Raw genomic sequence first — 22,501 nt, forward strand, 5'->3', positions numbered from 1 at the left:
GAAAGCTATTGAAAGACAGGGAAATTTAAGTTTCAGTGTAGTATAAATTCTAAGGATTGTCTATGCTTTTTGTCTTTGATTTCTGACTAGGTGAAATAACTTTTATATCTATTGATATAATATCAAGATAGCTACTGACTGATTTTGTAGTTCCAGCCAAAACTGGTGAGGATTCACCTCATGAGTCTCAGCTGAAAATAACTGCAGTAATTCTTGCTAAGCTTGGGCAATGCACATAGTAATGCTATATGTGCTTTATATGTGTGTGCTGTGCCAAAATTATTTATTATTTCTGAAAACTCTGGGGTTTTTGTTTGTTTGTTTGTTGCTGTGGTTTTTGGTTTTTTTCTTCTTTTATTCTTTAACCTGCATCTACACCATGATGAGAAGTGTCATTTCTCACAGTGCAATTTATTACAATGATTAGAGCATTTTTAGGCTGGAACAGTAGAACTCCATGTGTCAGAAATTTTAGTGACATTCAGAAGTATCACTTGTATGGTTTTCAGTGTAGGTCTCTTTCTGCTCTTTTTTGATCTCTGTATTTATGTAGGGGTCAATGAATTATAATGGATTTTTGACAACAGTTGAAGATTTCGATTTAATGTTTAAGAATTTGGGTATTGCTTATTGCAAAGGTGATTATTAATTTGCAAACTAGTTTCAGTGCAAACCACATTCTGCTGCCTAAGATGAAGCATTTGGGAATAGAGGAAGAGAATTATGGAATAAATTAAAACTAAAAATTAAAATTGAAATTAGAAGTATGTAAAATACTTTAAAATATGTAAGACTAGGTTTTGAGTACCTTTATAAATGTTTTGGGAAGTATTAAATAATGCTTTTCTGTAGTTTGGTGCATGTATGTGAAACTGTACATCTTTTCTAAGAAGAGAGTGTACTAAAAATGGTTGTGATGCACTTGTTAATCCTAGCATAGTTGACTGTTTTTGTTTTTTTTCAGTCTGAGTTCAGGGGGAATATAGATAAGGATTTTTATGGTTTTGATTAAAATCTTATGAAAAGTAGTTTGTGTAACAACTTTCAGTTGTATTTTCTCCTGTCCCATTCTAGGAAGATATGAATTTAAATGAAGACAAGAAGATGCCATTGAGAGAAAAGGATTTTAATACCAAAAAAGAAATGGTGATGCAATATATTAGCACTGCTTCCAAGTCTGTAAGTAAATGACTAAAAGCTTACATTATTTCCTGTTGGAAAGAAAAAGTGATGCTTGCATGTTACATTCCTTTGACTAACTTCTGTTTCTCATAATGCCCTTTAAAAATGTTTGTGTCTATCTTAGTTTTTTTACAAGATACACTGGCAGGTAGTCACTTGTACTTGAAATATGTCTTCTATGCAGAAACCAGTATATTTTTTTGGTAAAGGTATGGCTAAGAGTAGAGTTGGAAATGTTCTGCAAAAACTTGTTGCAAAAGTTTGGTGTCAACCTTTGTCTTCTCTAGCATTGTTTAAAAAGAGTTCCTCAGCTGATGAGCCCTTTTCATGCCTGACTTAAAACAGAATTCATGTTTGATGCTATGTAGTAGCTGATAATGAAAATGTTGTGCACAGAATTAATTTTTGTCCATTTTTTACCTATAATGACTGGTTGTTCTAAAACAGTGCAAGGAGTTGTATGTAAGGGCCAAATCCAGGATGCAGTTGGCATAAGAAAAACTGCTTTGTTTTTGCAGAATGGGAACTGACTCCCACGCTAAATGCTGCATATCTAACTCATAGCTAATCAGATATTCTGATTGTTTTAGAATTCATATGTTTGAATCTTCAGCTCTCACTGCTGTATGTAACTAGAGATATCAGTAAAAGTTGCCTGTATGTAATTAAAACTAAATAATGAGAAATTAAAACATTAAATATAGTAATTTAACTGAGTTATTAATCTTGCTGTCTACTTTACATTATGTATATTATTAGTGTAATACTTGAGCACTTTAGGAAGGTAAGTATGCCTTGAGCAAGACTGAACTGCCTGGAGATTATTTTATTTAAGATGAGTTTATCAAAGCTGCGAATCTTGAAGTGCATCTACCCAAAACAGTATGTGAGGGTTTATGTATCATTGGTACCTCTAGCGTCCACATGTATTTTATGACCCCAATTTTTTGATCTAAAGAGTAATGTGCTAATAGGACATGACTGGCTGTGAAGAGTTGCTACATTCACATCTGTTGCTGAAATTATAGCATACTGATGGTGGCGATGTTAAGGCTGTCTTTGTCAAGAAAAAGGTTTTTATGTCTTTGCTTCTTGGTCACAGAATAGGTCTCACTGATCCTTCTTTCTGAGTGCTGTTTGCAATTTTCATTTTTTTCTTTGGACGGCATCACACTTGTGTTTTGGCAATGGAGCTGCTTGCACAATGCCCAAAGTGGTTGTATAAGGTACTTTGTTGAAGAGGACAGGTCTGTTTCCTCCTCCAGGGCAGTGATTTGTTCCCTTGTTCCCTTGTGTGTTTTCCCTAAAGCTCCCAACAGCATTTTCTCCATTTTGTTCCCTTCCTCTGCTGCTACCCTAGTATTCCTCTTTCTGTGTTGGGAGATGACTAAAGACCAATCCGAGCAGGGAAACTGGTCTTTCCTGAACTCTTTCTGCTGTTGTATCTTTACTGAAAGTGGCATTCACCTGTTGTGTGCTGGGAGAAACTGTTTCAGTACTTTGATCCAGTTGTGCTGCAGATGATTTCAGATTAGTGCTGGAGCTTTTGGGATGAAAAATTCTTTCCTTTGCCATTGAAAACTCTTTGTTCCTGGCAGGCTTTTTTATTCCTCGAATCAGTTGGACTGAATGCATTCTGAGTCTACTGAGAAACAGTGCACTGCACCCCGAGAGTACTTGGCTAACTTTTGGTGTACCTTGACTTGGTGAAAGTGTCATACATTTTGGAACAGTTGAAATGCCATGTAGCTCCTGACTATTGTGTGCAACTAATCCCATCTGGGGCTTCTCCTTCTATAAGTAACTTCTTTTGATAGCTTGTACTTCTTTTTCTACTTCTTGAACTTTAAGGAGATGGGTACTAAGATATTTTGCCTTGGGAAAGATATGCTCATTCATAACTGTTATGGAGAGTACTGAACATGTTTCATTTAAAGCAATTATCATTTTAAGAACTATTAAAATGAAGAACAGAGACTGTATCTCTAATGAATTGATGAAAATGAAACAACCTCTGGTGATCAAAGTGGGCTCTACTGTAATCAAAGCTTTGTCATTGACCTCAGTGTCAGGGTTTCTCTTTCTTAGAAGTGTACAACTCCTTTCCAATAATCACAAAGCACACCTCTTTGCATAGTAATACTTGCAGAAAAGAAAAGTTTTGAAAATAAATTTCCATGTTATGGGGTTAATGCTCAAGGGGAAATAAAAGTAGCATTCCTATCATGTTACTCAACCATAGGTTTTGCTGTTTTATATGTTCAAAGCTCACAAACTGGGTTTTTAAAATTAATTTTCTTCTCAATATTTTATTTTTGTTGTTCACATTTCACCCTTGTAGTGTTTTAACTAGATTAATTAATGCTGACTTCATGTTGCATCTGCTCACAGACCAGTTGTTCTTCAGTTGAGCAATTAAGTTTCTAGAGGCACTGAGCCTCAAGATATTTCCTGTTTCTCTGTTAACTTGAACATTTTGAACTTAAGCAGCTTTTCTCATGCTGAAATACAGCTAATATAATCTGTTTCACAATTGGTACCAAATGCAGCTCTCATTTTATTTAAGCACCAGCAGATGTATCATATTCTTGTTATGTTGCAGAACTTTGGCATAACCATGAATAAGTGCTACTTAGCACTGTGGTAGTTTGTTGTACAGACATTTACAGTTTACTGGTTCTTTTGCATAGGGTAATGTTCCAGTGGGGAACTGAGTCTGAAATGGGATGACTCTCTGAATGTTGATGTGTGTGACACTGTTTTCAGACAGGTCACATGAGGCTTTCTGAAATGTCATTCTAGTGAATTCTTCTAGTCTGTCTGGGTTCCTGTCCCATGTGACCTTTGCACTGCACGTATTGCCACTGTTTATATTAAATGCCTTGCAAAATATCTTCTAACCATCTTAACTGTATGTCCTGTCCATATGACTGTCCTATAGTACTGTGCATCAAAAGAAAGCAATTTTACTGACAACTTATGAGTATTTTGATTACATCAGTTTTGTCAATTTTACAGCAGGAACTGCTGGGAGAAGTCACTGGAAATGACAGATTCTCCACACAGGATATTAATCCACATGCTTAGGCTTAAAAGCAGCGCTTATCAAGTAGTGTATGCACATCAGGAGCTGCCAGCAGAATTTCTAAGACTTTTTGAAATTTCAAACTTTCTTGTAACACTTAGTTAAATACTTTGTCATGAAGACTGCTGAGAATTTTTTTTTTTGTCTCTAGTCAGTCTGTTATCTCATCTATTCAGAGTCCAGCTGGAAAGATCCATGAAAGAAAACTGAAAATACAAATTTTTTTTTGTTTATGGGAACATTTATTGCTACTGATTTTTTAAAATTTTGTCTGGGTTTCCTAGATCTACCTTCCAGATTCTCATCTCAACCCTCATCCTTTGCTGTACATCTCATTTATTTTTTTTGTGGAGCATAATTATTGGAAGTTACCCTCATACTTAAGCAAGTAGGGATATCCATCAATTCAGAAGCATGTTCGGAATGACATTTCATGTATCACACATGGTGTTTCAAAATATAACATAAGATGTTGTATTTTCAGGATGATTCCTGGAAGAAGTTTATTTTTTTTTTTAATTTTGTTTTGTTTTGTGGTTTTTTTTGTTTGTTTTTTGTTTTGGTGTCTGAAGCATCTGTTATCAAGTCTGAGGAAATATATTTGGAGTGGAGACTGTTATAGCCTGCAATGTTCTGTTGTCATAGAGTCATGGAATGGAATTAAACTGGAAGAGACCTCTGGAGATAATAGCATTCAACTTTTTATCTATTTCAATGTTAATATCTCTGATAGGGGGACTACACAGTGTGCTGAGCAACCGGCCTCGTGCTCAAGAAAACAGAGGGAGGAGGGGACAAGTTTGTCTTATGTTTAACTGATTTTCTGTATTTCAGTTTGTTCTTCTTGTATTTTCACTGATAGGATTCTCCTGAGCCTTCTATTCTTGGGGCTAAACAATCTTTGTTCTACCAGCCTGTCCGTGTACTACAGATTCTCTTGTAATTGTGTCCACAGCCCTTGCTGGACTCATTTCAATATGTACATGTCTCTCATGCTGGGGTGTCAGGAACTGGACAGAATTTTCCAGATGTCTCACCATTGCTGAGTTGAGGTGAAGGGTTATCTGCCTCAACCAGCTGGTGATTCACTTATGTAAGTTAGATGTTATCCATCACACCCCCTATTTTCCTACAAGCCTACATTCCAGTTGGTAGCCCCAGAACATGTTGGTGCATAGGATTATCCCTCCTCAGGTTCAAGATTTACAGTTTTCTATTGTAGAACTTCCTGAAATTCTTCTGCCCATTTTTACTGTCTGTTGATGTCCCACTGGATGGCAGCTCAGCAGCCTGGTCTGTCAACCACATTTCCCAGCTTTTAACTTCATTTCTGTGCTAGAAACTATTTAATCATCTTCTGCTTCATAGAAGAAATTATTACTTCTCAGTATTTCCAGAAGATCTAACAAAGAGAGAAAACATCATCTGTGTGAAGCTATGTATAATAATATAATGAGACTACCTCACCACTTAGAGTGAATAATTTCAACTTATTATTGCACTGCAAGTCTAATTCTCTTCAATTACTGACTTAAGCCAGTAATAGTTCATCAGGAACTATTTAGTAAGTCTCTTTGTGCAACATGGCATTGTGCTTCTGTTTTCAAAAATGGAGTCTTGCAATGACTTAAATCTAAGTTTTATGACCCATTTTATGTCTCCTTTTTGTAATTAGATATGTTCTGTAGAAAATATGTGTATCCTTAATGTGAAATGGATATTAGGTGGACTAGACTTCTTATTTTTCAATGTCAAGATGTCTACTTCTGCAAGAGCAGAAGGTACTGCAGTAACACACTGACTGTTCTAGTGTGCTGCCTCTTTGCTCTGTATGCTTATCTGACTGCAGTCACCCTTCTGGACATGTGCTCTGTGATCTCTTCAGATGACCTCATAATTGCCTTCTTCTTCCGTTGAATATTGAATATTAAGATGTTTGCAATGCATAAACCGAATCCATTCAATACAAAAATTTTATTTCTCTGAGCATGTGTGATATATTTGTACATTTGATGCCTGTTGTTTTTGTCCGCTGATGATAAATTTTTTCACAAAATGACCAAATTTAGTCATTTGGCAAACAGTAGGTAGGCATCAGTTGCAGGTTTACAGGTCAGCATTATATATTTTTCAAGGAACAGAAACAAAGTTTAGCCATTAATAATCTATTTAAATTCTATATGCACCAAATAAAAAACAAGTGTATTTTCTGTGTTTCAGGGAAGTCTGAAGAACAGTAGGAAGATTTCTCCCCAAGAATTTATTCAGGATTTAAAATCTGGGTCAACAGATGAAAGACTAGTCACTTGCTTAGAATCTCTCCGTGTGTCCTTGACTAGTAATCCTGTCAGGTAACATCATTAGCACATGTTGAAGAGATTAATCATATTCTAATTTCTTAATGGATTAGAATTAATGGATATGTAGATTTACATGTTTCAAGGTTTTCCAGTTAATGAGTATGTGTGCATTATGATTGTAACTTCTTTCTTTTTCATTGATTATGTATCCTCTGTAGATCTATTATTTTTAATAGAGTTGGCTGATCTGTACAAGGTAATAGTAAGAAAAGGTAAATTAAATGTGGTGCAGGAGCATTTCCATTTGTTTTCTAGTGCTAAGTAGTCAGTTATTTTTCTTTTTTAATTTTGAAATATTTTCTAAGTCTTTGATCTTCTAACTTATTTTTGTCTGGGTGATCAATAATGGGAGTTAGGCACTTTGGTGTAAGTTTGTTCACCAGAAAACATATATATTTCTAAATGTGTGCTTCTTCTTCATTGCAGTTTACTTTAAGCTTTCTTCCTTCCTGCCTTCTGGTATTTTTTTCTGGACCTGTAGTGTTTATCTCTACAGAAGAAAGCACAACCTTTGTTTACCTGTGCTTTATTGAAGGAAGGTTAACTCTTCAATGATCACTTATCAGTCTTAATTTTGATTTGTTCCATGCAGCTTGATTTGTGAATGCTGACTTTATTTTATTAAATTGTGTTTTTTCCTATTCTAGTCTATTTGCATCCTTTTGTTTAGAGTAACCATTTAAGACAAAGGTTGAACACATGATTTGGGGAAACTGTTAAGAGTGTAGTTTAAAATAATGCAAATGAAACTTTGGGACATGATTAAAAAAGGATTGTACAACTTTCTTTTCTCTGTGTCTGGCTTGGCAGAGTTCCTGATGTGGGTCTTCTCTATGGGTATTTGCTTCTTTTCGTCTATTAATTTGTTTCTGAATTTGGTTGTCTTATTTAGAATATGTAATAGTTCATGTGGTAAGAAACATGTTTTACAGTATCCTGAGTTATTCTGACAAAGGGTTTTCAATTAGTCTTTCTTTTGTAAATTATATTTTTAGTTCCCAGAGAAATTCTAAATCAAGTGTTACTGAGTAGTTTGCTCTCTGGTACTTAGAAACAGGTATTGAAATATATACTTGTCTGCAAAAAATTGTGTTTATTTCCCATCACTATAAAAACAAAGCTTCTAAAATGACAATCTTGGTCACTAATCTTCAGGTAAATAATTTAGGTGTTTTGACCTCACAATTGCCAGCACAGTTGATAAAACTGGTTTAAGTGATCTAGCTGTATATATTATTAGAGATAACTAGTTACCTGCAAGTACTTCTTCTACTTTTGTGTAGTAGTTGCAACAGATTGAATTTCATGAAGAAGACAATTTTAATAAATACATTGAAAATAGAGGCACTGATAACTTAGTATTTTGTCAGAATGACAAAAAGCTGAATGGTTTCTTTGGGTAGTGTAAGTAGTTTTTTTTCTTGTGGAAACAGAGGTAAAGGCAATAAGAGTGCATCAGTACTTCAGTTGATCATCCCCAGCTGTTGGATGTTCAGCAAAGTGGCTGCTCATAATTCTGCTAATACAAAATGTTCAAAGAAATTAATTTTGTCAGATTATCTTTAGGACAGTTATGTCCAGATCTGCCAGAAATAGTTGTCAGTTATTTGCCTAATCTGTTTCAGAATAAAACACCCATCCAAGAAAAAGAAAATCTATGCTAATAATTTATTTAATGTTAGAAGAAAAAAAAAAAAAAAATCTGGTTTTCTCTTCCTATAATTGTAAGTGCTGCTGTCAGTGTGCCATTACTTGTATTTGATATCAATGGGTTTTGAGCAATACTAAACAGGACCATGAAGTTTCTGTCTTATGTAGAAACAACTGGCTAAGAGTTTAACCTTATCAAAAGGTGCCTTTGGTAGTAGCTGAAATTTTAAATTTTTGTTGTTTTATCGTGGAGATATTTTGGGTTTAAAACCATCCAGTTATACCTGCTTTTATTTATGGTGTCAATTTTCTTTCACTGTGATTAGTCTTCAAAATGTCAAGTGCTTTAAATGTCTTTTTTCTTTCTCTCTAGCTGGGTTGAAAACTTTGGCCGAGAAGGTCTGGGACTGCTGTTGGATGTTTTGGAACGATTGGTTGAGACAAAAAAGTAAGGATTTAATATAAAACTCTTAGCTTTTCTTAATATTTAAACAGCATTTATTGACACTAAATATTTTATTTATTCAGTCAGGACAGACTTGTGAAGAAGAGTCAGCATAAAGTTGTACAGTGTTTGAGAGCCTTCATGAATAATAAGGTATGGGATTTTTTAAAATCTAGAAACTAAATTACTACAGTTCAATTAGATAAGGTACATAATGAGTATAATTTGGTGCAATTTGAAGTGGTGAGTTAGACAGTTATGGTTTGAAGTTCTTTCTGTCTGCCAGAAGTCTGCCACTTTCTCTCTGCAGAAATATTCCAAGACAATAATGTAAACTGTTAATGCTGATATATGCCCTTCTTACAGAATAATTTACTTATTTGGGAGTTTTCTCTCCTTTATTTTTTTTTACTATTTCACAGGCTTAAATGTCATTATAAATACTTACTTGAGGGGAACCATTGGTGTCGTTACTCAATAGCCATTTGGATTCCCTCCCTTACAAATGTTCTTCTGTTATTTAGTATGGGTTGGAAAGAATTTTGGGAGAAGAGAGGAGCCTTTTGTTGCTGGCCAAAGCAATTGATCCCAAGCAAACCAACATGATGACGGATATAGTTAAACTCTTATCTGCAATGTGTATTGTGGGAGAGGAAAACATGTAAGTACTGTATTGAAACAAGAAATAGTACAGTAATTTTGCAATATCTTAAATTATACTTATATCTAAATGAAAGGATAACATTTTTAAATTAGTTTTGAAGTAGTATCTTTATTATATTGTCAGTTTTCAGAATACCTTTCTGATTTTTTTATCATGGTCATATCAATGAATTTTCTTTTTCACACCTGGATGATCTGGTAAGATGGAAATAGTTATGCAGCAATTCTTCTGCTTAATATTTATTAGCATAATTTTCTTAATCCTTGTAGTCCAGTACGTAGTTCTTTGGTTACAAATATCTCTTAAGGCAACAAGTATTGCTTAAACCTCCTAAATTTGTTTATAAGAAATTCAGGCAGATGAATAGTTTGGCAACATGTCTCTTAAGACAGCAAATAAACCAGTTTGAATATCTCTCCTGAATGAAACGATTCTCTGTCCTCACAGCCTTGAAAAAATTTTGGAAGCTGTAACAGCAGCAGCAGAGGAGAGGAATGTTGATAGATTCTCTCCTATTGTAGAAGGTCTTCAGGATAATTCAGTTCAGCTGCAAGTAAGTAATTTTTTTTTTAACCACCGCAACAAAGAAAAACAAAATTACGTATTTTTCTGAACTGAAAAAGTAATTACAGTAAAAAGGAGTAGAGATATTGTTTCAAATTGGGGTCAGATTTTGGAATATTGTTTTTAATTTTGTCTTTTAAGATGTGGCATGGGAAGATTCAGCCTGGAAACATGGGGATGTTGCAGGTCAATTTGTTGTTTCTATTCACTAAGATCTTACATTTGCAAGTTAAAAGACAGTATATATTTAAAATAAAGGGTAAATCATAGGTTTGATGCAAAAAGATTATATAACTTCTGGCAATATTAGTTGAAATTGAAGATTAATAATAGTAAAAAAGCAAGGTTTTAGGCAACAGCATTTTATAATTAATGTTTTAAATCATTAGGAGGTCTGTCTCTCATTCTCACTTTATGATATCATAAATTTGCACTCAGAGGGTCTTATTTGCAATTTGCTTCCGTTGGTTGTAGAGTTTACTGCAGGAAGGTACAAAGGATTTACACTGTGTTTGAATGATCATTATAAATCATTGGTCTGAGAGTGTAGGTGTGAGCTCATTGATATTAATATAATCTGGTTGGACTGAGAGCTGTTCATAATTGTAATTCTTTCCAACTATTGCAAAAATAGTAAAAGATTAATCTAAATTTTGAAAGAAATGTTTGAATTACTAGCTTTTAAATTAAATAGTCCATGTCTGACAATAAAAGTTGTTGTTTGTTTCATTTGTCTCATAGAAAAGCTAACCATGAAGGAATAATATCTCTATAAAGGTGGAGAATATTGAAAAATTTTCCCTTCTTCCTTACCTCTTCTTTCTTCTAATCATAGAATGCTTTGGGTTGGAAAGTCCTTTAAAAAGACCATGTGCTTCCAACCCAGGTACCATGAGGGGACATCTTTACACCAGACCAGGTTGCTCAAGACCTAGTCCAACTTCACCTTCCAGAACACTTCCAGAGATGGGGTATCATCCACAGTTTCCCTGGGCTATCCATAAATTTTATGGAATTTCAAAAAACTTTTGAGATAGCAACTTTTCTCTGGGATATTAGAAATTTTAAAGATATTTTGATTCAGTTGGGAGAAATGTTTAGATCACGAAAATTCTTTTTCAATTTCAGGATGTTGTATCTAAGTTAAGAGAATTCAAGAGTCTCTGTAGAGCATATAAGAATTTAATGACTACCAAGTTGAAATTAGGAGGAGTTTTTTTTAAGTATTAGCCTTTCACATGTGATGCAGAATTTTCAGGGCTTGTATATTTGCATTGGTGTAGATTTAGTGAAGAAAAAAAAAGTACTGTAGCTTTAATACAGAAAAAAGTTACTCTCTGTAGCTTCCTTTTCTTTGTAGTTGAAAACACATGTGAAACTCACCTAAAAGCAGCCCATTACTCTATTTGAACCATCAGGAAAATTAAGTTAATCCTTTGTCCCTCTTGTTTTATGCATCATGAGTACCCACTGTTTGCAGGGGTGCTCAGCTCCAGGAGCAAGATACCACTGGTGACATTATCAAATCAGTGCAGGAAACTTCAGCTCAGTTACCTATGCAGTAGCAATTTTTATTTTTCTAGGACTACTCTTCAGATTTTAAAAAAGTTTGTTCCTACTAATTATGCCTTCTGTTGATTGAGTTATACCTCCATCTGGTATTTTGTTATCCTCTGGTATAGAAGCATTGTTAAAAATGAGAATTTGCTTTAAATGTTACCGTTGCAATAATTCTGTTAAAATACTATGCTAAATATATTCATTTGGCTTTGCTGAGAGTGTTAGCCTGAAGTTCCTGCAAATAGGTAATGTTTTGTTTGCTGTATCTTGTGTAGACATGGAAACTCTTTAAAAGTTCTTTTCTGTTTGTTTTCATTAGTGTATGTTCCTTCTGCTAAAAGGCTTTTTGATATTTTCCTTTTTTTGACTTAATAAATGGTTGCTAGATTTTTTTTTAATACCAGGAAAATCAAGGTTCCTCTTGTGAATCAGCTGTAAACTTTTCTAACAATGACATTGACCTGGTGGTTAATTTGACAGTGTTTTAATGAGACAGAAGTTTACAGTTGTCAGTTACTTGGCATACTTGCTTTGATTGTCTGCTTGACTTATGTATGCTTGCTTTGTGGCAGTTCAATTTGACACTAACAACTGACCTTTTCAAATTTGAATTGACTTAACATTTCTGGTACTAGAAGACTGAATGCATAAAAGGCCTCAGTAGGGTGATTTTTGTATTTTTAGTGAAAGCTCTATCTATTTTTTGCATTTGTTGAAAGTAGAGGATGCTCTTGCATAAAATCCAAAATTATGGAAATCATACTTAATTGATTTTGTTTCAAGACACAATTAGTAGTCTTATTCTGAGAATATAACTACTGCCAGGAGTAATATAAAGTTTCTGGTTTGGTTAAAGTAAATATAGTTGAACATCTTAAGTCTAAAACACATACAGGGCAATCTGGTATCTTGTATGTTTATGATGACAACTGAAAAATCTAATACTTTGCTTGTTCAAGTCATAGAGGCAGGAAATACAGCTTTTCTAGCACAACTCATTTTGATATGGAAGAAAGTTATGAAAACAAGAACAACTTGTTTGTTGCCTACTTCTCATTCTTCTAGTAGAATCAAATGAGTGCTTATACTCTCTAATCATCAGCTTTCAACACTGCTTCTCAAGCAGGTGGTTTAACTAACAGGAGAGTGCTATTCTTCCATACAGATGTAGTTGCAGGGGCCAACTCCTAATTTTCCAGTTAGGACTGAGAAGAGGTGCCATGGTGAAGCAAAGGTGTAATTTTTCCTTTTCTGGTTAAGTTCCTGGAAAATGAACACCACTCATCCCTGTGGAAACATGCAGATTCATGCATATCCTAGGAGAAGCATTTTTTGTGACAAAGTAAAAGATTCATCAGTAGCCTTATCCTCCCAGTATTTTCAATTGTCAGGGAATAACATTTAATCTTTATAATTTAATAATATAAGAATGTGATATGGCTGTGACATTTTGGTTTCCTCAATAACTTGATGATTCTTGGTTGCTCTGTGCTAATGAGGTCCTATCCATAACTGCTTATGTAATAGGGTCAATCAGAACAAAGCTTACCTTACCTGAATGTCAAGACTGAACAAACTAATTTCAAATTATTGTGATCTTGTGTGATTTTAAGTATTTTATGCTAACTGCTAGGTATTGAATTAGTTTTACTTGAAGTATGATTTAAATGTTTGTGATCTATTATTGGATTCCTACTGCTGCCTTTATCATTAGTCCTTTAAAAAGTTTTTAAACTTAGAAAAAAGATTTTGTGATCTCATTTATTCAAATTTAGATTTGTAAGTAATGTGCCTTGCTTAGACTTGTTTTTCCTTCCTCTTGTATAACTTTTTCTCTTGTACAACTTTTTCTGTTTTTTGTAGGCTTGTGTTTGGGACTTTCACTTTATTTCTATTTCCAACACAACTTTCAATTCCTATGCAAATAAATGGTTTGCTAATAATATCCAGTGCATCTTTGCCTTGTTTGTTCCAGGAACGCTAAAATATGGTTTTGTTATGAACTGCAATTGAATTCCCACTTTATCAAATTTGACTAGAAATACTAGAATAGTAGTACATCTTATTGATGAATTTCTTGCTTTTCATTGTTGTATCATGGCTCTGTTTGAATAGCACATGTGCACATGTACTGTATCAATTTGGTAAATTAAAAAAAAATATAATCTTTTTTTTTGGAAACAATTAAATCTGTAGACATCCTTTCATTGAAATTTCCTTGCTATCTGAAAGGTAAAACTATCGTTTGCTCTCAATCAGGATTTTCACAGCAGTACTTTTTCAGTCTCTGATTGACTCTTCGCTGATAGCTTAAATCATCTGTGATAAATGCTTTTTGCTTGCTTAACAGTCCATTCATACAGTGTTTTGTAGGAAAACATACTGTGTTTTAAACTGCTGACAATAATGACAAAGGCTCTAAATTGTATATAATCAAACAACATGGAGTTGAAATGTAAATGTAACCTTATAGTACTGACTGTATGGTAGTCAAGTCTACAATCATTGAAATGCCTCACTGATGTTAACAGGAGAGCAAGTATTGGTGGCAGCTATCGATGCACTGAATTACTGGTGTTGAATGGCACAACTAATTGAATCCAGAAATTGCAGTTGAATGCAGTTGAATGAAGATTTTATACTCCAGAGAGATGAATTTGAGATGGTATAACTTGTTTCAACTAAATTAGATCAAAATTAGTGGAAATAAAAATTTTCATCTTGGATGCTGAAGGGGAAGACAATTACTCATAAGGTGGACTTGTACCAAAACAAATACAAAAAGCTTGAAGAATAAAGCCCATACTCAGATAATAAGACAATATATTTTGTGAGGTTTTATTGCAGAAAATTTAACTGGTTTGGTTGCTTGCATTTTAAACCACTTGTTACATCCAAATTCTTCTGTTGGGATATTGTAACTTGTGCAGTTTGTGTGCTGATAAAATACACCTGGTATTCAAAGCCAAGAATTTAATTTTTCATCTAAGTGAAGTCTTAGTGGTCTAATAAAATTGCTCTCAGTAGTGCTAACACTTCTCCACTCCCATCCCATGCCTATACCTTTCTATGCTGCATTTAATTTATGGTCATATTCCATCCACTAGTTACAGAAATGTATGTAATGGTAAACTTTATGCCAGAGACTTGTGCAAGTCTAAGAAAAATGTACAACTAGTGGGGTGATAGTGATTCTGTTACTAGTCAAATCCTATTACAATGAAATAAGCCAAAAATGAGCTCCAGACAGGCAAGCCAGGACTCAATGAGGCCTGAGAGGTCTGGAAATGTGGTGTTAGCTTCATACTAAACCTGTAGACTGTTACTAGCAAAAATAAGTGGGCTACAAGGCCACGTGTCCTGAATAAGACTGTAGAGGACTACAGACAAATATTCAATATGAGGAGCTTTTTCTGTGTTCAGAAGTACTGGTTGTGCAGCAGAACCTCTCTTCTACGTTGAGTGCTGCTGAGACAATTCCTGGAAGATTTTATTTAGTCTACTTTTGAAAAGTGAACTGGGCACCTTTAGCTGGTTTTAAAGTTTTTGTTTTTGTAGTGTCAACATTTGGATGTAAGGGAATTATATTATTTGTATTTATCTTTTGGTTGTTGTAGTTTCCTTTGCTGGGGTTAGCACCCAGTTCTCTGTTACCTAGTGTAGAGTGATGCTTTGGCAGTAATGCACATATTTGAGTAAGTCTTAGGAAAAAGCACTTGCACAGAAACAGGCTTCAAGAGTAATACAGAGACTTTGTTTGAATTTTAATAAAATAATTGATAAGTTAAAAAAGTCCTATTTTCCTGTAAGTTTCTGGAATACTGTAGACATATGTACAGAGGCAAATTGTATAAAATAAGGGAAATAACACATTTCAGGGAGGAGAAGTATCATGAGAGTTGTTCTGACAGGCATTACAAATATGAAAAATCCACTGTGACAGTTAAAGGCTCAGTTTGTTATCAATTTAGCAGCTTTATAAGAAGAGAAGAATAACCAAAGGTTGTTTCTTATTTATAACTTCAAAGAAGCCTCAAATCAGGAAGATCTTTCTCCAGGAAATATACTTTATTTAAGGCAAAACAGTCAATATTGTGGTATTATTATATACCTATATAGCTATATTCCTATTTAACTGAGTTCTTGTAAAACTGAGTGCTACTGGTGAAATGCCAATACCATTCTGAAAAAAACGCCATTAAGTATATTCCTCTTTGATATGTGAGCTTATTTATTTTTGCTCATCGGGTGATGATCTAATTGCCCTTGCCATAAAGAATATGGAGAAAGGACAGGAACAGGCTTCCATTGCCTTGCCAGATCTGTTAAACTCTTTACTTACAAAACATACCAAGGCAGACTTACAGTAAGGCAGGGGAGAAAATATTACAAAACATTACTTCAACAGAATTTAGTACAATGACATAATTTTTGAGCCATAGAAACTTCTTTATAAACAAACTTTTAAACATAAAATTCAATATTATTATTTAATAATGCTAGAATTTTTTTTTATTTTGTCTTCTTAGCATACTGTTTTCTACATTTTTCTCAATTGTTTTGGTATTTTGCAAACTTGTTTAAATTTTTGAAGTCTAGACTTAGATTGGAGCATTCTTTCCAGCCCCTTGGGCTTTTCAAACACCATTCATTGATTTATGAAATAGGACTTTGCTTTGCAAAGCCATTTATTTATACTGTCTATTTATTCATATTACATTTTTTGTATTACTCATCCATTTTGTTCTCAGCTAAATATATTTCTGCTGTATAGAGTCAAACTTGCCAATCTGTAGTTTTCCAGATCTTCCTGAAAATGGCCTTTTTAATGACAGTATAATTTCTGCCATCTTTGTTTTCTTCAGTGTCTCAATACATTTCAGTACAAACTTGGATGCAATAACAAGTCATTTTTTCCTCAGTTTTTTTTAAAGCTATGAATGTTTGAGGATTGAATGCTCTTTTGTTACTTCTCATGTTGGCTTGGTTCTCTGAGTTCCTCCGCTACCCTTGAACTGTCTTGTCTCTGTTCTACTTTGTGATCTCCTTTCACACACCAGTATAACAAAGTGCTGGAGTTTGTGTTGCTTTGTTTTCTTTGGGCACTCCTTTACACCGTGGTCTTTTACTGACCTACAGATTCTGCCTTCTTTTGTTATCTTTGTGGAATTACATGTGTTAATCATAGCTACTTTTTGCAAATTGTCCTTCGAAGTTCTCTGTATGTTTCTGTTTATATGTTTTTATGTTTGATTAGTTTTGATTCCTTCCCCTGCCCCCATTTGTATTATTTCGTGTAGATGTTGTAACTTGGTTATTGTCTAACACTAGAGTAATTTACAGAAGTCTATCTTAACATTTATGTAGTTGATTTAAATAGTCACTTTGAGTCCTGTATGCAATTTTGGGTGTCACAATATAAGAAGAAATAAGACTGTTAAAATATCTCTTTAGGAGCGCAGTGAGGATGGAGAAGACCCTTGGGGGGAAGCTGTATGAGGTGCATCTGAGGTCACTTGTATTGTTTAGCCTGGAGGAGACTGACAGGAGACCTCATTGCATTGTGCACCTTCCTTTGAGGGGAAGGGGAGCGGCAGGCACTGCTCTCTTCTCAGTGGTGTCCAGTGACAGGACCCAAGGGAATGGCCTGAAGCTGTGTCAGGGAATATTCAAGTTAGATATTAGGATTGGGTATCAATTTTTCACCCACAGGGGGGTTGGGCACAGGAGCAGTTCCCCAGGGAAGTGGTCACAGCACCAAGTCTATCTGAGTTCAAGAAGCATTTGGACAATGCTCCCAGGCACAAGGTGTGATTCTTGGATCTTCCCTGTGTAGGGCTGGAGTTGGACTTGATGATCCTTTTGAATCCCTTCCCACTCAGGACATTCTATGATTTTACATAAATAATTTAGTGTGATTTTCCTTTTATATGTCAATAAAATAAAATCAAGTTTTCTTTAATATTATTACGCAAATCTAGATATTTGCATGTACTGAATTTCATAGAAGTTCTGAGGGAATAGAAATTAATTTCTGCTCTTCCTTCAAGTAAGAAGTGAAGCTTATTCCTTCCTTCTATTACTGTTTTGAAGTTGTTGATGCAAGGTATGGAGTGTGACAGAGTAATTTAAGAATGGATGCTGTTGTGGCAGCTTTTATCCAGGAGAAGTATTTGATGGGCTAGTACAGTGGTTCCAGGCATGGCATCCTCCCCTGAGCATTCCTGTCCATTCAGATGTCTCCAGAAGTTGAAAAGATGATCCCAGCTCCTGGTGCAGAGTTATGGGGCCCTCGAGGTTCTCACTTCAAGTGACTCCAAATGCCATCATTTATAGGATTGGATGGAGAAGGCCTCATGCTTAATTGGGTCATTCTAGCTCTTGGTCCCTAACAACCTGCTGTAGCTCAGAGTCTGCTTGACTTGATTTTCTCAACAGGTTCACAGCTCTCACATTAAGAGGTTGCTTACATTTGTTCCATCTCTAGTCTCATAACTAAGCTGTTCTCTTCTAGAGTGTTAGTGTAAGTTCATCTGAATAGACTAACACTGCAGTCAAACAGGCCTAAATTATGCTAATTGCCATTCACCTCCATAGCATCTCAGCAGAAATAATATATACTCTCATGCTTACATACTTTGCAGTAGGATAAAGGTAGGATAATGGTTCTGGTCTGTGCTATTATGTAATCTTAGCATGTTCCTTCTGGAAACCTAATGGGTGCTATTATTTCTCACAGTCTGTACCAAAGCATTTTACACATCTAGTTGTTCTTGTGACCATATGTAAATTCAGTATTTGGAATTATGCATACTTTGAAGATGACTGGGATAGCATCTTTCCAGTATCACCTTTTGCCTATGACATAATGCATCATCATTATGCCATAGGCAAAAGGTGATACTGGATACATCATTATGAAAGGCTTTACTGCAAAGTATTTGAACCAGATGGCTTTAATTGTTTACATAGCATGTAAGGTTCCAATAGAATTCTAATGATCTGGTGTTTTAAAAAAGCCCTTAAAATGCTGGAATTACTTGAATAGCATATTTTTTGTAAATTGAAGCAAAATGTGCGAGCAATTAAAAGGATAAATAAAGGAAATAATGGCTGTTTACATCCATATTAGAGATAATGAGTTGCTGTTCTAAAGGCTTGTGAATCTGGACAGGGAATTCCTGCTGCTCCTGGCTGTGGGTTTTCAAGACGATTTTCTTGATTTTTCAGAAAAGGGACTATTTACTAGTTGGCCTGATTCTTTTGAGCTGAAGGAGTGTTTCCCATGAAGTGTTCTGTAATGCTCAGTATGTTTAAAGAATGGCTATTTCAATAAGAAGTAGAAAAAAACCCATTCTGTTCTTAAGGCTCAGTTTAATTTAATCAGCATTGAAAAAAATACTTCACTATATACAGACTGTATTATGTCACTAACTTCTTATATATATATAGATATATGTCTATTTGCAATGATTTTTATATGTTGACTGTTAGGCTTTATCTGCTAAAATTCATTGGCTAAAGGAGCTTGATATTAGTATAGAATGACAAAATTAAATGCAGTGAGAAAATACATAATTTTAATGTAAATTTATGAACTAGAATTTGATATTTATGGCTCATGAGGTCGATGAGGAATTTAAGTAGTTTATTGGTAAGATTACAGTAGTTTTATAATTAGAAATTATGTAATCCTAATTATTAGTTTAATCCATCTTTTTGATTGTGATGCATATTGAAATCTTAGAAATAAGATTATTATTTACTGTATTACAGGTAGCTTGCATGCAGCTCATCAATGCTCTCGTTACGTCTCCTGATGACTTGGATTTTAGGCTCCACATCAGAAATGAATTTATGCGCACTGGATTGAAAGAGATATTGCCAGTAAGCATCTCGTCATCTCTCTTTGCATAACTATTTGATTTTTTAAATTATTTAAGCCTGAGAGGGGGAATGAGGGAAAAATTCTAATAAATTATTTTCAAAGGCATTTTATTAAGTTTGAGAAAGAGCAGTCAGATATGAGAATCTGCCTTAAAATAAAAATGAATAGATGAAATGTGCTTTCTGAGCTTTACTCTGATTACTTGGTATTTTATGACTTAGCTTAAGAATATGTGACACACTGTTGTGCAAAAATTTTAAGCCAGCCTGAAGTTATGTTTACCTTTTGAATATTTAATCTAACTCATATGTTCTTGTAATTTTAAACTTTTATTTATTGAGAAGTTATATTTATTCACATACGGAAATGTTTGCAAGCCCTTGCTCTGTTTCTTCTTTGCAGCAACTACAATATATAAAGAATGAAGCACTAGATATTCAGCTGAAAGTGTTCAATGAGCATAAAGAAGAAGACATGATTGAATTCTCTCATCGTTTAGAAGATATTAGATCTGAACTAGAATATCCTTTTGAGGACCGATGTGATCTTTACTCATGTCAGAAATAGTGTGGCTGGCAGGAGCAGGACACTGATCATTCCCCTGTACAGGGCACTGGTGAGGTTGCACCTTGACTTCTATGCTAAGTTTTGGGCCCCTCACCAACAAGAAGGACATGGAGCATGTCCAGAGAAGGGGCTGAAGCCCAAGTCATATGAGGAGTATCTGAGAGAGCTATTCTGGAGAAGGATGCTCAGGGCGGGTCTTGTTGCTCGCAATGACTACCTGAAAGGAGGCTATAGTGAGGCGAGGGTCAGTCACTTCTCCAAGTAACAAGTGACTGAATGAGAGGAAAGGACCTTGAGGTGTGCTGTGTGAGGTTTAGATTGCATAATAGGAAAAACTTCATAGAGAAAGGGTTATCAAACACTGGAATAGGCTGCTCAGGGAAGTGGTGGAGTCCCTATCCCTGGAGATAGATATTTAAAAGATTTTTAGATGTGGCATGTAGTGGCATGGCTAAATGGTGGACTTGGCAGTGCTTGGATAATAGTTGGACTTGATCATCTTAGAAGTCTATTCCAACATAAATGATTCCATGATATCAGAAGGACAAATGTTAATAAAATAAAGCATATAATGGATATTTTTCTGCTATAATTTCTGTTTAAAGAACTTATCAGTAAACATTTGACTGAAATTTTTTGGTTCTTTATTATTCTCCTTAACATTTTCACTGAAGTAAATGATGTTTACAACATGGTGTGGAATACAGTTAAGGACACTAGTGCTGAAGGATATTTTCTTTCTATTCTCCAACATCTTTTGCTGATAAGAAATGATTATTTTATCCGGTATGTTTAATGCTGTGGTAGATGTTAACTATGGATAATTTTTTATTATTATTATTCAGTCATTAATAGAATATCTTTTATATAAATTTAATGATAAGTTTTAGTCTTTCTTTGTGGATTATGATTTGTGAGCTCATGTTTAAAAGAATCAACTTGGAATCAATAATGCCATCTATATGTTTTGTCTCATCTGCTTAGTGTATCACTTTATTTTATAAATATAGAAGACTGTTTTTGTTAAGAGCTGAGCCTTATTGATTGCAAGTATAAGTGATCAGGAGAGATGTCTTAATCAGTTATAAATCATGGTAGTAGCATTATAATTTTGTGGTGTATTTGAGTCAAAGGACAAAAGTGCAAAAAAGTGCACTTCATACGGAAATCTGAACGTATGCCTAATTAAGAGTAACTTTTGGGTTGGAGTTGAATATTTTCAGTATCCATTATAGGTCAGTGAAAACGTGCTTGTGTCCCCTGGAAAATTCATCAGATAAATTATAGGGAAACAGTTAATAAAACATTAAGTGTTTCAAGCTGACAAATACTTTCCTTCCAAAACTCTTGTGTTGTCTTTGAGGAAATTCTGGAGGAAAGAGGTATGAACTGAACAGGGGCCATCTGTTTTCTGCACAATGTTCTGCATAACCTTTCATTTCAGGCAAGGTCTAGCACAGATGTACGTTTAAAGGTTAAGGGTGCTTGCCTGCTATGGGTACATCTGTGCTAGACCTCTTCCACCTGAAAAGCTTTGAATTCACAGCTTGCATGTTCTGGGCAAGTGACCCAGCTGTCATACCCCCTGGCATTTTAGAACAAGGTGTTTTTCATTCCTTGCACTGAAGCAGGGCTGCAATGCACTTGTACTTACAAAAGTCAGAATACTAGTGAAATCAAGCTGAAGGAAGAGCCTTCTCTTTACTGAGAGGAAGCAGAAGGTGGTCTTTCCTTCATATATTTCCCTAGGGAAGGAGATGTAGATTCCATAATACATGAATTATTTATTGTTAGGGCCACTGTTTTATCAGGCTTTTTGTAAACAATTTTTGTGTAATAAACTGCCAAAAGCAATTTTCCTTTGAAACTTTTACCTTTCTATTGAAACAAATCAGCCCAAAGCTTTTGACCTTAGTTTGTTCATAGAAAAGATTTTAAGTATAGATTCATAAATAAATATGCTGTAAAATAGCTCATCTCTGTCTTTAGTCCACAGTATTTCAAATTAATTGAAGAGTGTGTGTCACAGATAGTGTTACATCGAAATGGAACAGACCCAGATTTCACATATCGTAAGAGATTAGATATAAATTTCAGCCACTTGCTAGGTAAGTACTATGTTTGGAAATGATTACAACATTGTACTTCCTTCTATGAAACTGAGTGGGTGATTAAGAATCTTGTGTTCCCCTCATATGTGTAAGTGTGCTTGTTGATTTTTTTCAAGATGTTTGTGTAGATAAAGCACGATTGGAAGAATGTGAAGAGAAAGCTTCTGAACTTTCCAGAAAAGTAAGTAATTTTTACATCATGTGATCATAAGATAGGCATGGGGTTACTTAATATATTAATGAATGGTGTAACTGAACCATGGCATAGTTTTTAACTTCCATTTACTACTTGTTCTGTGTTAAAGAGGAAATTTGGATGTTCCTTGTAAACTACAAAGCCAAATAAGGTGTAAAGTAGCTAACCTTAATTGAGAATCTTCCTCCTAAATAAGTTTTCATGTACAACTCTTCCAAAAACTAACTAA

General features: G+C 34.6%; 1 protein-coding gene across 2 annotated transcripts in view; it reads left to right on the forward strand.

Annotated features, from left to right (window-relative positions):
• Window positions 1–22,501, forward strand: part of DIAPH3 (diaphanous related formin 3) — a 203,895-nt gene that overhangs the window by 24,203 nt on the left and 157,191 nt on the right. For both annotated transcript variants that reach the window (XM_079314821.1, XM_079314820.1), the window contains 11 exons: window positions 1,075–1,179; window positions 6,488–6,618; window positions 8,651–8,725; window positions 8,806–8,875; window positions 9,247–9,383; window positions 9,834–9,939; window positions 19,287–19,397; window positions 19,801–19,919; window positions 20,635–20,751; window positions 21,955–22,073; window positions 22,193–22,257. In XM_079314821.1, coding sequence (XP_079170947.1) covers window positions 1,075–1,179; window positions 6,488–6,618; window positions 8,651–8,725; window positions 8,806–8,875; window positions 9,247–9,383; window positions 9,834–9,939; window positions 19,287–19,397; window positions 19,801–19,919; window positions 20,635–20,751; window positions 21,955–22,073; window positions 22,193–22,257 — 1,155 coding nt within the window. The remainder of the gene's footprint in view (window positions 1–1,074; window positions 1,180–6,487; window positions 6,619–8,650; window positions 8,726–8,805; window positions 8,876–9,246; window positions 9,384–9,833; window positions 9,940–19,286; window positions 19,398–19,800; window positions 19,920–20,634; window positions 20,752–21,954; window positions 22,074–22,192; window positions 22,258–22,501) is intronic.

Source organism: Erithacus rubecula (genome assembly GCF_903797595.1).
Source record: "Erithacus rubecula genome assembly, chromosome: 1".
NCBI lineage: Eukaryota > Metazoa > Chordata > Aves > Passeriformes > Muscicapidae > Erithacus > Erithacus rubecula.